This window comes from Gorilla gorilla, chromosome 1, assembly GCF_029281585.2.
Source record: "Gorilla gorilla gorilla isolate KB3781 chromosome 1, NHGRI_mGorGor1-v2.1_pri, whole genome shotgun sequence".
Taxonomy (NCBI): Eukaryota; Metazoa; Chordata; class Mammalia; order Primates; family Hominidae; genus Gorilla; species Gorilla gorilla.
The window spans coordinates 172,780,910-172,798,663 of NC_073224.2; the positions used below are offsets into that span (position 1 = coordinate 172,780,910).

Sequence of the window (17,754 nt, forward strand, 5' to 3'; positions counted from 1 at the left end):
GTCCTGTCTTTCCCCCACTTTCCACTCCCTTACAATCCTAACTAATAAAATTCCAGAGCCTAGCCTTGTTAACAAAAGAGTATAAAAATGAGATAAAGGAGCTATCCCCTCTTCCCTGCATCTGTTCGAGGTGAGATGATATGCACCCAAATTTAGTTCAGATGATCAGATTTGAAAAGATGTTAAATTGAGCCAGGTGTGGTGATGTGTGCCTGAAATTCCAACTACTCAGGAGGCTGAGATGGGAGGGTCACTTGAGCCCAGGAGTTCAAGGTTGCAGTGAGCCATGATGGTGCAACTGTACTCCACCCTGGACGACAGAATGAGAGCTTGTCTCAAAAAAAAAGAAAGAAAGGCTGGGCATGGTGGCTCATGTCTGTATTCCCAGCATTTGGGAGGCCGAGGTGGGCAGATCACTTAAGGTCAGGAGTTTGAGACCAGCCTGGCCGTCGTGGCAAAACCCTGTCTCTACTAAAAACAGAAAAAATTAGCCCGGCGTGGTGGTGGTGCAGGCCAATCCCAGCTACTCAGGAGGCTGAGGCAGGAGGATCGCTTGAACCCAGGAGGCAGAGGTTACAGTGAGCTGAGATCATGCCACTGCACTCCAGCCTGGGTGGCAGAGCGAGACTCTGTCAAAAAAGAAAGAAAGGAAGGGAAGGGAGGAAGGAAAAGAGAAAGAAAGGAAGAGACAGAAAGAAAGAGAAAGAAAGAAAGAAAGGAAGAAAGAAAGAAAGAAAGAAAGAAAGAGAAAGAGAGAGATGGATGTTCAATTCAGATCTTTTATCACAATAATCTTCTCCTTCTCTTGTGTATTAGGGAAACATATGAATATTTATATCTATTACTAACTTGTTTTGTTCTCCTTTAAAATAAATCTGTCCTTCCTTGAAATTTTATTTGAAGAAAGCAGATCTCATAAGACTCTAAGGCTTTGTAAATTGTTGGCATGTTCTATAATAATAACCTTCAAAGAAGGAACTGAAATTCTGATTGGTTATTTTATTAGTTGTTTTGTTATAGTAGGAGGTATATAGTTGGAATCTCTATGTTTCTAAACTGTGTAAATACTTGTAAGTTTGTTTTGTCTGAATAGAATAGAATCATTAACACTTTCCATTTCTCCCCTAAGGAACAATGAAAACCTATGACTTTGCTAGCTGTACTATTTAACAAAGAACTCAAGGGCCTGTAGGCATGGTTTTAGAGACCACTATTACAGGTTAATATTCTCTACGAATTAGTTTATTTTCATTTATTCTAGGTTTATAAAACTTTCTTTAAGAAAATTATTGTTTTACTACAATGACTATTATACTATTATTATCTAAAATTATGTGCAAAGGTAGATGATTTACAGAGAAAAATAAAAATTAAGGATTTGCTGTCTAGTAACACAGTCCTCCATAATAAAATTTTGGGGGCTACACCTGGAGTAGAAGTAGCAGCAGCTTTAATTTAGTTAACAAGTTTACTGTACTCAACCTTTATCATCTGAATTCCATAGCTGATTTCCTTTTGCTAGTGCAAGCTTCTTGTAATAAGAATCAGTATTCAGGCTGGACGCAGTGGCTCACACCTGTAATCCCAACACTTTGGGGAGGCCTAGGTGGGCAGATCATTTGAGGTCAGGAGTTCAAGACCAGCCTGGCCAACATAGCGAAACACCTGTCTCTACTAAAAATACAAAACTCAGCCAGGTGTTGTGGCAGACGCCTGTAATCTCAGCTACTTGGGAGGCTGAAGCACAAGAATCACTTGAATCCAAGAAGTAGAGGTTGCAGTGAGCTGAGATCATGCCACTGCACTCCAGCCTGGGTAACAGAGCAAGACTCTGCCCAACCCCAACCCTGAAAAAAAAAAAAAATCAGTATTGAGATTCTAGAGTCAAGGGCGTGGATCCCTGGGGCTATGAAATTGCTCAGGACCATTTTAAGCACCCTCAAGGCCATAAATTTCCCACCTCCTCCTGTCACCCACCTCCACCTCTGAGTTCGGCTTGGCCACTGTTATAGCAGCACAAGCATTCTAGGACCCTTTTGGCAAAAGAATTATTCTGAGGAGAAAGTAAAAATCTGTTTAGTCTTATGAGAAATGCAGATAGCACAGTAAGAATCACAGCATAAAGCAGGTCAGTGCAATCCAGATTTAAGTCTTTAAGTTTGAATGAGTTCATATTTTTGCAAACTGGCATTTATTATATAATACATACTTGAATATTTAGTTTGTTACACAAGACTCAGATGTTGAATTTTTATTCTTACTGATTGGGTTTCACATATTTCCACCAGATCTTACATTTTAAAAAAGTATCGGGAGGTCGAGGCGGGCCGATCATGAGGTCAGGAGATCGAGAGCATCCTGGCTAACATGGTGAAACCCCATCTCTACTAAAAATACAGAAAATTAGCGGGGCGAGGTGGCTGGCGCCTGTAGTCCCAGCTACTCGGGAGGCTGAGGCAGGAGAATGGCGTGAACCCGGGAGGCGGAGCTTGCAGTGAGCCGAGATCGCGCCACTGCACTCCTGCCTAGGGGACAGAGGGAGACTCCGTCTCAAAAAAAAGAAAAAAAAAAGTATCAATTTTATTATAGATGTCATATTTTTAAATTCTACTCGTATTGAAATAAAAGCGAGATTATAGCCTTTTAGCATCTTTCCAACACATATTTATCCATATTTATATAATGGGGAGAATTAATATTCAAAATGGCAGGCAGAAAGCACAGCAATTTCTGTACCCGAATTTACTTCCCTACAAGAGAAGTTAAAAGCATTCCTCTCATATGCTTTTTTGGCAAGTGTTACTGTGCTACTAACTCTGCGCTGCCATTCAGCATAACCTCCCTAATGTCATTAAAGCCCAGCCCGTAGCTGCTATGTGGAAATTGTTCCCAGGACAGTCTTCTGTTCTCAGTGGCATAGAACAGTTCATTTATCTAATTTGCGTTGTCTCATTCTTAAAGTGTTACCCATGAAGACGGCTCATCTGTTAATAATCTGGTGGTTTTGTTGGCTGGGGCCTCCTATACAATTAATCTGTATTTTTCAACCTGAGTTTCTGAGTACATCCTGGGATAATGAAAAGGCAAGGAAAGGAATAGAGACAAAAGGGGAGGAAGAGGTGGAGGAGGAGGAGGTGGAGGAAGAGGAGGAGGGAAAGAGAAAGAAGGAGAAGAAGGAAAAGGAACCACAACTCCAAACTCCTAGTTCCCAGTGTGAGAAGTCAGTCTGGAAGTAGAGGCCAGATGGGATTTTTTCCTTTGTGGGAGGTGGGATGGTGGTAAACTATGGAAAGTCAGCATGTCTGGGATGAAATCTGGCTTTCCTCATTACTAGCTAAGTGACTTTGCGCAAATTATTTTATCACTTTCTTCATCTGTAAAATGGGGACAGTAGTATCATGTATGGTTGTTTCCAGAATGAAACGTGATGTGCATGAGAGGTGTCTGGAACACAGAAGGTGCTAAATAAATTGAAGCAATGATATTAAGATCAGAATGGTAATAATAATAAAAGTATTAGTATTATTATTTAGTTCCTAAAAATTGCACTGCTAAAATGATACTGGTCATGATAGCTCTTAAACATCATTAATTTATTGAGGGGCATCTATTATAAGAAAAGGGTATATTACTGCATTCTACCTTAAAATGTAAATTTACAAAAATGTATAGAGCATAGTCAAGAGAACTGTAACTCCAAGGATATACAATAAAATGGAATAATTGTCCATCATCATATTCAACAGAGTGTGTTTTCAAATCTAATATTCAGGCCAGTCATGGTGGCTCACGCCTGAAATCCCAGCATTTTGTGAGGCCAAGGCAGGAGGATCGCTTGAGCCAAAGAGTTCGAGACAAGTTTGGGCAACAAAATGAGACTCTGTCTCTAAAAGAGATTTAAAAAAATTAGCCAGGCACTGTGGCCTGTGTCCTGTCGTCCCAGCTACTCGAGAGGCTAAGGCAGGAGGATCCCCTGAATTAAATGTTCCCTACCTCTGTGATCTCAAATTTTTTAATGCCATCAAACCTCAGTTTTCTAATATATAAATTATAATCTCATCTACAAAATAGGGTTGATATGAGGGTTAAATAATGTATGTGAAAAGCTGTTAGCTGGCAGTGGCTCACGCCTGTAATCCTAACACTTTGGGAGGCTGAGGTGGGAGGATTGCCTGAACTCAGGAGTTTGAGACCAGCCTGGCCAACATAGCAAAATCCCATCTCTACTAAAAATACAAAAATATATATTGCCATGAACAACTCTGTGGCAATATACATCAGCTGGACGTGGTGGCACACACCTGTAGTCCCAGTTACTAGGGAGGCTGAGGCATGAGAATTGCTTGAAGCCAGGAGGCGGAGGATGCAGTGAGCCGAGATCGTGCAATTGCACTCCAGCCTGGGCCACAGAGTGAGACTCTGCCTCAAAAAAAAGAAAAAGTAGTTAGCACATAAGAAAGTGCTCAATAAATGTTAGCTTATTGAAATATCTTTAATTATAACAACAGGAATCATTGGTACTGGGATCTGCATAGAGAGGATGATTCAGACTTGGTGTCATTTGGCTGAATTGCGGTTTTAGGACTTGGATGTAGTTGTAAAAGGCTCAAGGGTAATTACTTTTTGGAATTTATCTTAAGGAAACAATCAAAAACTATACTAAAATTCAGCCACAAAGTTGTTCATGGCAATATAGTTTATATGGTTAAAAACTGAAAACAGTGTTAATCTCCAACAATAGGGATTAAACTGCTATATATTCAGACAACATTAAAAATAAAACTATAGATTAAATTAATAGAAATGTTTATTACTAATATATAAGTATAAAAAGGCAGGGTATAAAATATCTGAAACAAAAACTATTAATGTTTGTTAAATCTGGCTGATGAACATAGAGAGGTCTACATAATTCTCTGCAATTTTCTATGTATTTTGTAAAACTTTTCAAAATAAAAACAAACAAACAAAAAAACCTTACATAAGTCCCCAAGTAGTGTATAGAGTATAAGAATTTAGCATGCTGTACTTTTCACAACATAAGACTCAACAAACTTTATCATGATCATTGTGTTTTTTTTTTTTTTTTTTTTTTTTTTGCCTTCCCTAGTAGATTGTAAGTTATTTCAGGGCAGGCACCTTGTCTATCTTATTCACTCTAGCCTTTAGAACAATGCTTGAAAATAAGAAGTTTCCAATAAATATTTGTAAAAAACACATACATAGATTTTTTTTTTTTTTTTTTTTTTTTTAGACAGAGTTTTGCTCTGTCACCCAGGCTGGAGTGCAGTGGCACAATCTTGGCTCACTGCAACCTCTGCCTCCTAGATTCAAGCAGTTCTCCTGCCTCAGCCTCCTGAGTAGCTGGGATTACAGGTGCCCACCACCATGCCTGGCTAATTTTTTTTTTGTACTTTTAGTGGAGACAGGGTTTCACCATGTTAACCAGGCTGGTCTCGAAATCCTGACCTCAAGTGATCGTCCACCTCGACCTCCCAAAATGCTGGGATTACAGGCGTGAGCCACCGGGCCCAGCCACATACAACAATTTAGAAATAAGACTGGAAGGATATACAACAAAATGGCAGCAGCACTACTCATCTCTAAGTTGTCTTGGGCAGGTAGAATTATGGGTAATTTCTGTTTCTTTTATCATGCTCTGCAGGAACTTTAGGGGAACTTCTTTCAGATCTAGACCTCATTTGACCAGGTCAGCACAAACTGGTTATTATTAAAGACATTACAGAATTTCTTATTCTTTACCTATATCATCCAGGTGAATTTGCAGTTGTTTTGATTCTTCCATGCCTAGTGCGTTTGCTGCTTGGACCCAAACCAAGTACTTCTTGCCACCTTGTAATGAATCAGTGGAGATGTTAATATAGCTTGAGGTGAGATACTGTTGCTCTTCTTCTGTCTCTAAACTTAAAACAAAAAAAAAGATAATCATAAATTGTATTTAGTTTGAATTAATTGGCCAGGCATGGTGGCTCACACCTGTAATCCTAGCATTTTGGGAGACCAAGGGGGTTGGATCACCTGAGGTCAGGAGTTCAAGACCAGCCTGGCCAACATGGTGAAACCCTGTCTCTATTAAAAAAAATACAAAAATTGGTGGCATGTGCCTGTAATCCCAGTTACTTGGGAGGCTGTGAAAGGAGAATTGCTGGAACCTGGGAGGCAGAGGCTGCAGTGAGCCAAGGTCATGCCATTCACTCCAGCCCGGGCAACAGAGTGAGACTCTGTCTCAAAAAAAAAAAAAAAGAAAAAAGTTTGAATTAATTATTCCAGATTTTTAAAATGTTACCTTTTTTAAAAAAATTAGAATTTATGGCTCACGCCTGTAATCCCAGCATTTTGGGAGGCCGAGGCGGGCAGATCACAAGGTCAGGAGATCGAGACTATCCTGGCTAACACGGTGAAACCCCGTCTCTACCAAAAATACAAAAAGAAATTAGCTGGGCGTGGTGGCAGGCACCTGTAGTCCCAGCTACTGGGGAGGCTGAGGCAGGAGAATGGCGTGAACCCGGGAGGCGGAGCTTGCAGTGAGCTGAGATCGCACCACTGCACTCCAGCAGGGGCGACAGAGCGAGACTCCGTCTCAAAAACAAAAACAAAAACAAAAAATTAAAATTTAATTTTCTAAACAGTAGAGACAGGGTCTTGCTGTGTTGCTCAGGCTGGTCTCGAACTCCTGGACTCAAGCAATCTGTGCATTTCAGCCTTCTAAAGTGCTAGGATTACAGGCATGAGCCACTGTGCCTGGACAAAAACACTAACTTTTTAAGCCTGCTTTCAAACATGCAACCTTTTACTGAAAAATATTTCAAAATTGATTTTATTTTCACAATTTTAAAAAATAAATTCAAATCTGACAAGGGCCACAGTATGACTTAAATGGGCCCTGAACACTTCTGCCTTCATGGACCCTTTCCTCCATTAAAAAAACAATGAGCGTATATATTATATAAATATATAAAATACACAAAAATATACACACATATACATAGATGTATACATATGCATGCCATATACATGCATATACATGAACATAACAGTTATTTTTCTCTTCTGATTTTAAGTAAAATTAAACATTTTCATGGACTCCTAAAATTATTGTGGGCCCTAGCTACCGTGCCTACTGTGCCTGTTAGGGAAGTCGGCACTGGACATAGCTTGGAATAGCCAGAATAGCTGCCTTTGGAAAAGAGCACTGCATTTTGGTTCAGTGCAAGGACTGTGAAGTCAGACATTTCTATCAGGATATAGGGTGAGGATGGAGTGGTGGGGAGGAGTCAGGATGGGGTGAGAGATCGCAATGGGGTAGGGGAAGGCCAACCTCCTGGACAGAGACAACCAGCATGTTCTGAAACAAATACATGAAATAACATGACATTTCTGAGAAGGTTCAACAAGTGCAATAGCCTGGATCCTGAAAATGCAAGAAGAAACTTGTAGTGGAGCAGGCCTGTCAGAAGACCTTCCATGAGCTACTGATGGATCAGGACTGTATCATGTAAGTGATAGAAAGTGAGTGCATATAGTGAGATTCACACTATTTTGAGGGTCTCTGGGACTGTCTAGCACCTTTACGGAGGATTTGTGGGAAATGAAAGTGGTGGTAGTGGAAAAATCAAAAGGCTATACAATAATCCAGAATTGGATTATTAGTCTGAAGTAGGTGGAAGCCAATGGGGGTGGATATGAAGGATTTTGAGACAGGGTCTGGCTCTGTCAACCAGGCTGGCGTGCAGTGGGGCCATCTTGGCTCACTGCAACCTTGACCTCCTGGGCTCGAGTGATCCTCCCACACCAGCCTCCTGAGTAGCCGGGACCACAGGCACGTACTACCATGCCGAATTAATATTTGTATTTTGTGTAGACATGGGGTTTTCCCATGATACCCAGGCTAGTCTCCAACTCTTGAACTCAAGCAATCTGCCCGTCTTGGCCTCCCAAAGTGCTGGGATTACAGGCATGAGCCACCTCGCCCAACCTATGAAGGATTTTGAGTGTAGAACTGACGGGACCTAATGACAGGTTTGATGAGGGGAAAGGGAGTCATGCACTGTGGAAGAGGATGGAAAAGATAAAGAGGAAAGATCTAGTTTAGAACAGGGGAATAGAGAGGGCTATTAAGTATCATTTCAAAGCATATTTATCTAAGTATTTATAATTGAATGAGAATCTCCAAGTAGCCCAATAAACTTGGTAGAATTCCGAATGATATCTGTTAATGCCAGAGTTTCAAATTGTTTTCACTGGCTTTGGACAGAATGTTTGAGCCTCTGTTTTTAAATCTCTACCCCTAAATAATCACATGATGTTTTTAGTGGACGAGGGTTGGAGGCAGTGGTGAAAGGAGTGCTGGAGAATGCTTCTTTGCTCCTCTGATTTCTTTGAAGAGATTTGATATTGTTTCCACCCTCATCCTCTCCAAATCTCATGTTGAAATGTAATCACCAGTGTTGGAGGTGAGGACTTGTGGGGCAGACCCTTCATGAATGGCTTGCTGCCCTCCTGGCAGTAATGAGTGACTTCTCCCTCTGAGTTCAGGCAGATCTGGTCATATTAGAGAGTGCGGCACATCCCCCCTCCCTCTGTCTTGTTCACGATCTTCCTGGACAGGCCGCAGAACTGTGAGCTGAAATAAAACTCTTTTCTTCATAAATTACCGAGCCTCAGGTATTTCTTATCTTTTCTTTTTTTTTTTTTTAATGACAGGGTCTCATTCTGTCACCCAGGCTGGAGTGCAGTGGTGTGACCACAGCTCACTGCAGTCTTGACCTCCCAGGCTCAGGAGATCCTCCCACCTCAGCCTCCTGAGTAGCTGGGACTACAGGCATGCACCACCACTCTCAGCTAATTTTTTGTAGAGACAGGGTTTTGCCACATTGCCCAGGCCAGCCTCGAGCTCTGAGCTCAAGTGAACCTCTTGCCTTGGCCTCTCAAAGTTCAGGGATTACAGGTGTGAGCCACCACACCTGGTCTAGATATTGCTTTATAGCAAGGCAAGAATGGACTAACACAGGAGTATCCTCAAATCTCATAGCCTCTTGTCCCACCCCTCATTCACTCATTCTTCTGCAGAGATGAATAGGGGCCCCCTCAGACTCCAAAACACAACATAATCTGTAATCAGATTCATTTGTAACATGGAAGTATTTTCACTAGAATTTCCTCAGTTCCCATTTCTTGAGCCCTTTGAACTACCTACTCCATTATTTCTTGTTCTTAAGCTTCTCAGATTTCTACCTCCTTAGTAACTACATCCAACTTATTCCCATTTGGTCTTTAGTCCTTCTATTGTGATCTTTGCCTTTACTTTTCCTTGAAACTGCTCTTTTAAAATGGTGTCCTTTACAAGGTGAAGTCCTCTGAATCCTCATTTAAGCATTTATCCCTCTCAATTGGTTATAATTCTCACTTCCTTGCTACCCAAAGCCTGTCTTCTGGGTTAGAGGGCCTTCCTCTCTCACACCTACTTAGTGACATGTCCCCCTCCAGCCTTCCACCTGGGTTTCTCTCCCTACTCTCTGAGTTCACTCACATCGAAGGTCAGCCCTGGTGTTTGCCTTTTCCCTGACCCCTTTTTCTGGGCTCACTCCCTTCTCAGCTTCACCTGCTATTTCACATGTGTGTCTCACACATAACTGTGCCCTCACTGGGAGCTTCATTTGGATGTCTGACTGGAACCAGAACTATAGAAAACTGACAACTAAATTATCTTTCCATGCAAATCAGCACTTCTTGCCAGTATCTTCATTGTTGTCAAAGGCATGCAGTCCACCTTTCTCAGTCTGCCATTTTTAACAACTTTCTCTTCATCACCTTTAAGAGCCAACCAATTACTAAAGAAGGTTAAGCATTTCTTTAAGCATTAAAATATTATTTTCTTATGTTATCTTTTTTCCCTGTTTTGATAGCTATGGCAATGGTCTAGGTCTTTACCTGTTTGGTGTATTACTTTCAGACTCCTAAGTTAATTGCATTACATCATGAAACTTAACTTGATATAGATATACTACTTTAGAAGGAAAGTAACCTTGAAATCTGAACAACGCTGGAAAGCCGAGTAGCCTACATTCTTATTTTATTCTATTTTTTAGAGACAGGGTCTCACTCTGTCACCCAGGTTTGAGTGCAGTGGCACAATCATAACTCACTGCAGCCTTGACTTTCTGGGCTCAAGTGATCCTCCCACCTCAGCCTCCTGAGTAGCTGGGATCGCAGGCATGTGCCACCAGGCCTAACTAATTTTTTTATTTAAAATAATTTTTTTTTAAGAGATGCAGCCTCGCTATGTTGCCCAGGCTGGTCTCGAACTCTTGGCCTCAAGGGATCCTCCCACATGAGGATTACAAGCACGAGCCACCGTGCTCAGCCATATACATTCTTATTTGTATCAAATGGAAATACTTCACAAATTTGCATGCCGTCCTTGATCAGGGGTCATGCCATCTTCTTTGTCTTGTTCCAATTATAGTGTTTGTGCTGTTGAGGCAGATTCTAACCTGATTTTTTAAATCTAATACCATCAACTGCCCTCTCTCTCAGGGGACTGCCTTGACTGGATTTGTGGAGAAGATAAAGCTTAAAAATCACTGTCCCTCCACCAAGGCTCCACCAAGTCCTGTTACTACTATATATCTTTTCAGCAACTCCTACATTTTTCTAGCCCCAAAATATCCCACCAGGATTAAACTTGCTAGCCACTTACATCTTTTGGAATCCAAGAAACATGCTTGCTGAGACGCAGAGAAAAGGAACCAGCCTTATGCTATTAATACCAAGCAATAAGCACACGTGTGCATCTAAGTACTATAGAAATTCTATATTTTATATACTTTATATAAACTTATTGCTACTATCAGAACAAGACAACCTCAGCAAGTGGTCAAGGAATCTCTCTAAGGCTGATAGTCATTGGAGGGGTGAGGAGCAACTCCTCCTGTTCACCTCAGGTTTTTCAGTTCCAGTGCATTTTTTCTGTGTTACCTCTTTCCTCACACCAGCGTGAGATCACTATGAACACCATGAGAGGACTAGGAGGGTATGTCATGGCGACTAAAATCACAGAGCTTGGGTTTTAGAGACAGACCTACCTTCAAATCCCAGCTCTGCCCTTGATAAGTTGTAAGACTTGGAGCAAGTTACTTAAGCTCTATACAGTTCAGTTTACTCATCCTCAGTATAGAAATGATAACGTTGTTGTTATCATGAGTAAATGAAATAAGAAACAGAGTAGATGGCTTCCCACATAATGAAGGACTCATTAAACAACAATTATTCTGAATTAAGAGATACTGGCTGAAGCCAGGCATGGTGGCTCACACCTGTAATCCCAGCACTTTGGGAGGCTGAGGCAGGCAGATCACTTGAGGTCAGGAGTTTGAGACTAGCCTGGCCAACGTGGTGAAACCCTGTCTCTACTAAAAATACAAAAATTAGCCAGGTGTGGTGGCGGGCACCTGTCCTCCCAGCTACTCAGGAAGCTGAGTATTGCCTGAGCCCAGGAGATGGAGGCTGCAGTGAGCCAACATTACACCACTGCACTCCAGCCTGGATGACAGAGTGAGACTATGTGTCCATTTAAATAAAAAAAGAAGATATTTATGATATGTGACTTTGACACATTCTAAAGAATACAAATGAAACTTTTAAAATTGCTATATTTCTTACCAGTAAAATTTCTCTTATATCACTGTATCTTAAGTTAAATTGTGCTATTAAATTGAGATGTTTACATAGTTACCTTATATTCTTTCTGAAATAAGATGAAACGTAAATACCTTAACAGAGAACTTGTTATAAGGTATGTTAACCTCATGCTAAGTAAGAATTCAAATGTGAAAACAAGAAAATGGCAACTATGTGTAAGTGGTAAGTAGGACATCTTTGAATATTTTCCAGTTAGAGAAAACCACATTATATGTTCTTCATTGGTTTGTGGCTAATTCTTTTACCACACATACTGAGACCACAAGTCAAAATGGAAATGTATTTTCAAACTGACAGTAACCATAGTTACTAAGTAATTTAATTCTGCTTTTAAAGTCTACCCCATATTAGCACCTAGACCACAAAGCACAGTTTTAATTGAAGAATCTGATAATAATGACTAATTACACCTTAGGGTTATTTTTATATAGAACTTGTGATATTGTGACATAATAAGAAATATATATTTGGTCTCTGTCTGGTTCTCAGCACACAGCTCCTAAAACCCTTGGAATCTCCAAAGTGCTAATGAGATGGCTGATGGCTGGGGGCTCCTGGATAGGCTCTGGGTAGGGGCTGGTTGCCAGGGGAACCAACAATGTGATGAGAAGATTGAAAATTTCAGTCCCCCCAACCCCCTTGCCCTTTACCCACCCCCATCTCCTGGGAAGAGAGAAGGGCTGAATGATCCCCAATGGCCAATGATATGATGAATCATGCTTATGTAATGAGGCCTCCATAAGAACCCAAAAGGACTGGGTTCAGGGAGCTTCCAGATATCTGAACATATGAGGATGCCTGCAGGGTGGTGTGCCCGCATGCTTTGCCCCATGCATCTCTTCCATCTGGCTGTTCATCTGTAGCCTTTGTTATATTCTTTATAATAAATGGATAAATATAAGTAAAGTGTTTTCCTGAGTTTTATGAGACACTCTAGCAAGTTAATCAAACCTGAGGAGTGTATCGTGGAAACCCCAATTTTTAGCCAGTTGGTCAAAAGCACAGGTCATGACCTGGGGCTTGTGATTGACATTTAAAATAGGGTTGAGTCTTGTGGGACTGAGCCTTTAGCCTGTGGGATCGGATGCTACCTCCAGGTAGACAGAGTCAGAATTGAATTAAATTAGAGGACATCTAGCTGATGTCTGCAGGAGAATTGATTGGTGTGTGGGGAAAATATTCCCACATTTCGTGTCAGGAGTGCTGTTGAGAGTAGAAAGGAGAACCACACTTTGGTTTTTCCTCTATCTTTTACATAACTGTATATTACAAAGTTTTTTAATATCTTATTTCTATTTCTTTTTTTCATGGGCTAATACATGACAGGTGATTTGTGAAGGGAGTTAGTATAATTCATATTTTTCCGATGTTCCCCGAGCACCTAGATATAGTTGTAATTTATAGATTTTCAAAAAACATTGCAGATTTATGTTGATAATGGTAAATAGTGTCTTTCATTCATTTAATCACTCATTCAATAAATATTTATTTAACACTGACTATATTCCAAGTATATTTTTAGATATTGGGGCTACAATGAACAAAACAGATAAAGTCCCAACTGTCATGAAGCACACATTTTGGTGGAAACAAATAAATATAGAATCTGATCTATGTATGATGAGAAATGTTCAGAAGAAAACTAAAGCAGAGTAAAAAGGTTAGGCAGTTCTGAGAGTAGGGGTGGGTTTTAAGGTTTTTGTTTTTTAGAGAGATGAGGGAAGTCTTATCTGAGAGGGTGACATTAGGGCAATAAGGAAACCCTGTGGCTCTCTGGAGGAAGAGCATTCTAGGTAACATGCAAAGGCCCTGAGGCAGGACCTTGCTTGGCCTGTTCAAAGAGCAGCAAGGAGGTCAGTGAGGTTATACTAGGAAAGGGATTAAAGACGAAATCAGAGAGTTTTGGAAGAGGGGAAAATTTAGAAGTCTTGTAAGGTCACATAGAGTCCTTGAGGGACTCTGGCTTTGATCTCTGAATGAAATGGGAGGTTCATGAGCAGAAGGGTGACATGGCCTGAGGTGCATGTGAAAAGGATTACTGTGAAAACTCATGAGTAAGGGACTCTGGAGGAAGCGAGTGGACCAGTAAGAAGTTCTTGTACTCCCAAGTGAGAGATGATGTGGCTTGGATTGCAGTGTAGGTGGTGAGGTCATTTTAAAAGATAGAGCCGGAAGGTTTTGCTGATCAATTAGATGAAGGCCATAATAGAGAGGAACCCAGGAGAATCTACCTGATTTTGACCTGAATAATGCAAAGGATAGAGTTGCCATTTACTGAAATGGAAAATGCAAGTCTGGGGAGAGGAAACTGGGTGTTTGGTTTTGAAAATGTTAACTTCAAGATACCTTGAATGACAGGTTAGAAACATGGCAGCTGTATTCGGTGGAGATATTTAGACACAGATATACATTGAGGAATTTTAAACCACAAATTTGAAGGCTATCCTTTAGGTAATGACTGTAAATAGTGATAATAAAAGGTCCTAGGTGTGAAAGTTGCACATACCAGGATGAAATCACTTTTGTCAGACCCAGAAAAATAGGGCAAGAAAGGCCTGAAGGAGAGGAGGCCCATGCTTACATGTCTGAGATAAGAACTGTTCCCAAGGACTTTCTAAAAACCTTTCATTCATCCCCTGCTTTGATAAGGTTTATCACTAGACATTCTTTAGGACTGCAGTAATACAGATAAGATGTTTTTGGAAGACCGCTTACCCAGTAATACATCTCCACTTACTAATTGACAATCACTCTGGCTTTGAGCCTCTGGAACTAATGAACTCTGTTCCTAAATAGCTCACATATATTCCTTTTTGGTAATAAAAGCTTCCCTTTATCCTTTCCCTCACCAAATGCACTGCTGGCTTGCCATGTCATGCATTCTGTATTATAATCCTTATTTATATTCTCAAGTAAACCCAACAAATTTGAAGATAATCTTCCCTAGTGTCTTTTTTTAGGCTGACAAAATATAGAGCTCTGGATCACTATGAATTTATCTGAAATGAAGATGAATCAGCAAAAGAGACTGAGATAAAGTTTCCAGGAAGGTGGGAGGAGCAGCAAAAGGGAGTCCTGTCCTGGAAGCCAAAAGGAGGAAGTGAAGAGCTACATTAAATGCTCGGATAGTAAATGTTTCATAAGTAAGATAAAGACTGAGAATAAACCACTCAATTTGGCAATGGGGAAATCATCAGTGACTTTGATAGGAGCTGTTTCAGTGGAGTGGTGAGGACATAAAACATGACTAAACTAGATAAAAGAGAAGAGAGAAAATAGAGACAGACAGTGCAGACAACTCTTTTGATTTTTTTTTCATAAAAAGAAACAGAGAAATTGGGTGGTAGAGGTCAGGAACAAAGGGAGGGTTATATTTTTCAAAAGGGCAAAGGCTACAGCATGTTTAAAAGCCAATGGGAATGATCCAGTAAAGACAGAGACAATGACAATGCAGAAGGAAGAGAGGAAAGTTTTGGAGCAGTGTCCTCCAGTAGGCAGGCAGGATAAGATCTAGTACCCAACTGGAGAGTTGACCTTAGGGCAATGGTAATTCATCCATAGCAATAGCAGGAAAGATCAACTATATGGGTACAGATGTCAATGCATTAGTCAATGAGGGAGTCTGCGGTCTTTCTCATTGCTTCTGTTTTCTCAGGAAAGTAGGAAGCAAGTCTTCGATAGAGAGTGAGGAAGGGAAGATACTGGAGAGGAGAGATGACAGAAAAAGTAATGAAGCAATGACCTGGCTTAGCAAGACAGTGACTTGGCTAGTGAAATGTAGTAGGATTACTCTGTGGCTCTCCGGGCCCAGTTGAGGTTAGTGGTCATGAATATAAAGCAGTATCAGTCAGCAAGGTTCTGTTTGTCTCCAGCCTCAATTAGCTCTCTGGGCTCATAATCAGTGAGGAAATGGATTCTAAAATATAAACTACATTTTGAGTCCTAAAGGAATTACTGAAACCTAACGTAGCCTTAAAAATAGTATTTGGAATCACACCTAAGAACTCTTTCTGGTTATTAAAAATATGCATGTAGAGAAGCTGTGGCAAAAAACAAACAGGCCTTATGAATAGCAGAGTAGGCCGCTGAATTTAAGGGCTCTAACATGATACTGCATCTGAAAACATTTGCCTTATTGGTCTTCTACAGTGCATGAAAATCCCAACATTGATGTTATTCTAAACTGTTTATGAGCTTGTCATGCACAGAGATGGTCTCTTTTTTTTTTAATATCTACAGTTTAATACAATTCCAGGAAACCATCAAATGCTAAATAAATATTTGCTAAGATGACTTGAATGGAACAGAATGCAGGGCTATCATTCATGCATTTTTATTCAACAAATATTTATGGAGTAGAATACACTGAGCCAGACATTACCAGTGTTTCCAAGATAAATAAAAAATATATTTACATGAAGTTGCTGAAGATAGTGGGACTACAGTAGGGAGATGGTTATTAGCACAGGTTTTTTTTTTTTTTTCCCCTATCATTACCCTTTGAAACAGCAAAATACAGGAGGTAAAAGAAGGTACGTGAACAGCCAGGAGGCTCTGTCTGGTGAGGCCACCGCAAAGGAGCTGGGAAGAAAGAAAGCTCTTGAAGCAAAACAGACAAAATTCTACTTTACAACTTCACCCCAACATGAGGAGGCCTGTGATGGCACCTATGTTGCCATAGGGGAAACACTGCCTTTCTGCAACTGGAGAAACGAGTAGGTGGTCTCAGGTAAAAAGCTTCTCTCTACGTGTGATTTTACTGGAAAACTGAACCACATGAGTTAGAAGTGAAACCTTGCACATGCTGATCTCTGCCTAGTTACCAATGTGGAAAATACCCTAATAACTGAACGTTTAGAAGAGCTCTTTAAACATAATACTACCTCGACCACAACATTCATTATAAGTCAGCTTTCTCCTTGAGGGAAAGATTTTTTCTGGTAGTTAGGGAAATTGACTTGCTCTCTTCTTTCTTTTTTTTTGAGACAGGGTCTGGCTAAGTCGCCCAGGCTGGAGTACAGTGGCTCACTGCAACCTCTGCCTCCTGGGTTCAAGCCATCTTCCCAAGTAGCTTGGACTCCAGGCACCCGCCAACACGCCTGGCTAATTTTTGTATTTTTTGTAGAAATTTTTGTATTTTTTGTATTTTTCGCCATGTTGCCCAGGTTGGTCTCAAACTCCTGAGCTCAAGCAATCCACCTGACTCAGCCTCCCAAAGTGCTGGGATTACAGGCATGAGCCACTGCGCCTAGCCCTCTTCTCTAATTTTTTTCAACTCATTAGTTTGTTTGTAACTAATCATTAGATAAATAGGTGTTTGTTTCCTTTTCTGACCTGTCTATATTTATGTTAGTCCTTTGACTTTACTAGAGGAGAACATTCATTTTTATGCTAACCTTTTATATCTTTTATGTCCTGTTTAGAATGTAATAAAATCCCATTAATCTGGCCTCCATCAATTCAGAACTTGGTTAGGTTTATCAGAGTTTGGTTATAGTTTATTGTTGGATTTTAAGAAAGAAGATGGGAAAAATAATTTATAAAATATATATGACCTTATATTATTACTTAACTAGACAGTGAAAGGGAGATTCAGGAAACATCTATTTCTAGTTATTAACTAGAATAATTACTCAACAAATATTTATTGAGCATTTACTGTGTGTCAGGCCCCAATCTAGATTCAATCAACATAGCAATGAAAAAATCAAACAAAAATTCTTGCCCACATTAAGCCTACATTCTAGTTTGAATGAATAAATGTACTATTGACATACAAAAAATAAGTCTTTCTATTAGAGCACATGCAACATCTCTTTCTAGATTTTTCCAAAATTATTGTATTACTTAAAAATATGTGAATAAAATTATCTATAATATCCTATAAATAATAATTTTTATGGCTTTACATTAATATTTCCCTCAATCAAATCGGTCAGGTTTCCCTTAGGCCATAATATTATAATATCCTTTGCTATAGTCTGAATATTAGTGTACCTTCAAAATTTACATGTTGAAACTTAAACCCCAATG

General features: G+C 40.1%; 1 protein-coding gene and 1 non-coding gene across 2 annotated transcripts in view; both read right to left on the reverse strand.

Annotated features, from left to right (window-relative positions):
* The window catches only part of IL23R (interleukin 23 receptor), a 122,676-nt gene that overhangs the window by 54,987 nt on the left and 49,935 nt on the right, over positions 1–17,754 (reverse strand). Inside the window, exon 5 of the mRNA XM_055350436.2 lies at positions 5,764–5,924. Coding sequence (XP_055206411.1) covers positions 5,764–5,924 — 161 coding nt within the window. The remainder of the gene's footprint in view (positions 1–5,763; positions 5,925–17,754) is intronic.
* LOC115932240 (U6 spliceosomal RNA) lies at positions 10,405–10,508 on the reverse strand. The gene has a single exon (XR_004068556.2). It is a non-coding gene; the product is annotated as a U6 spliceosomal RNA (small nuclear RNA).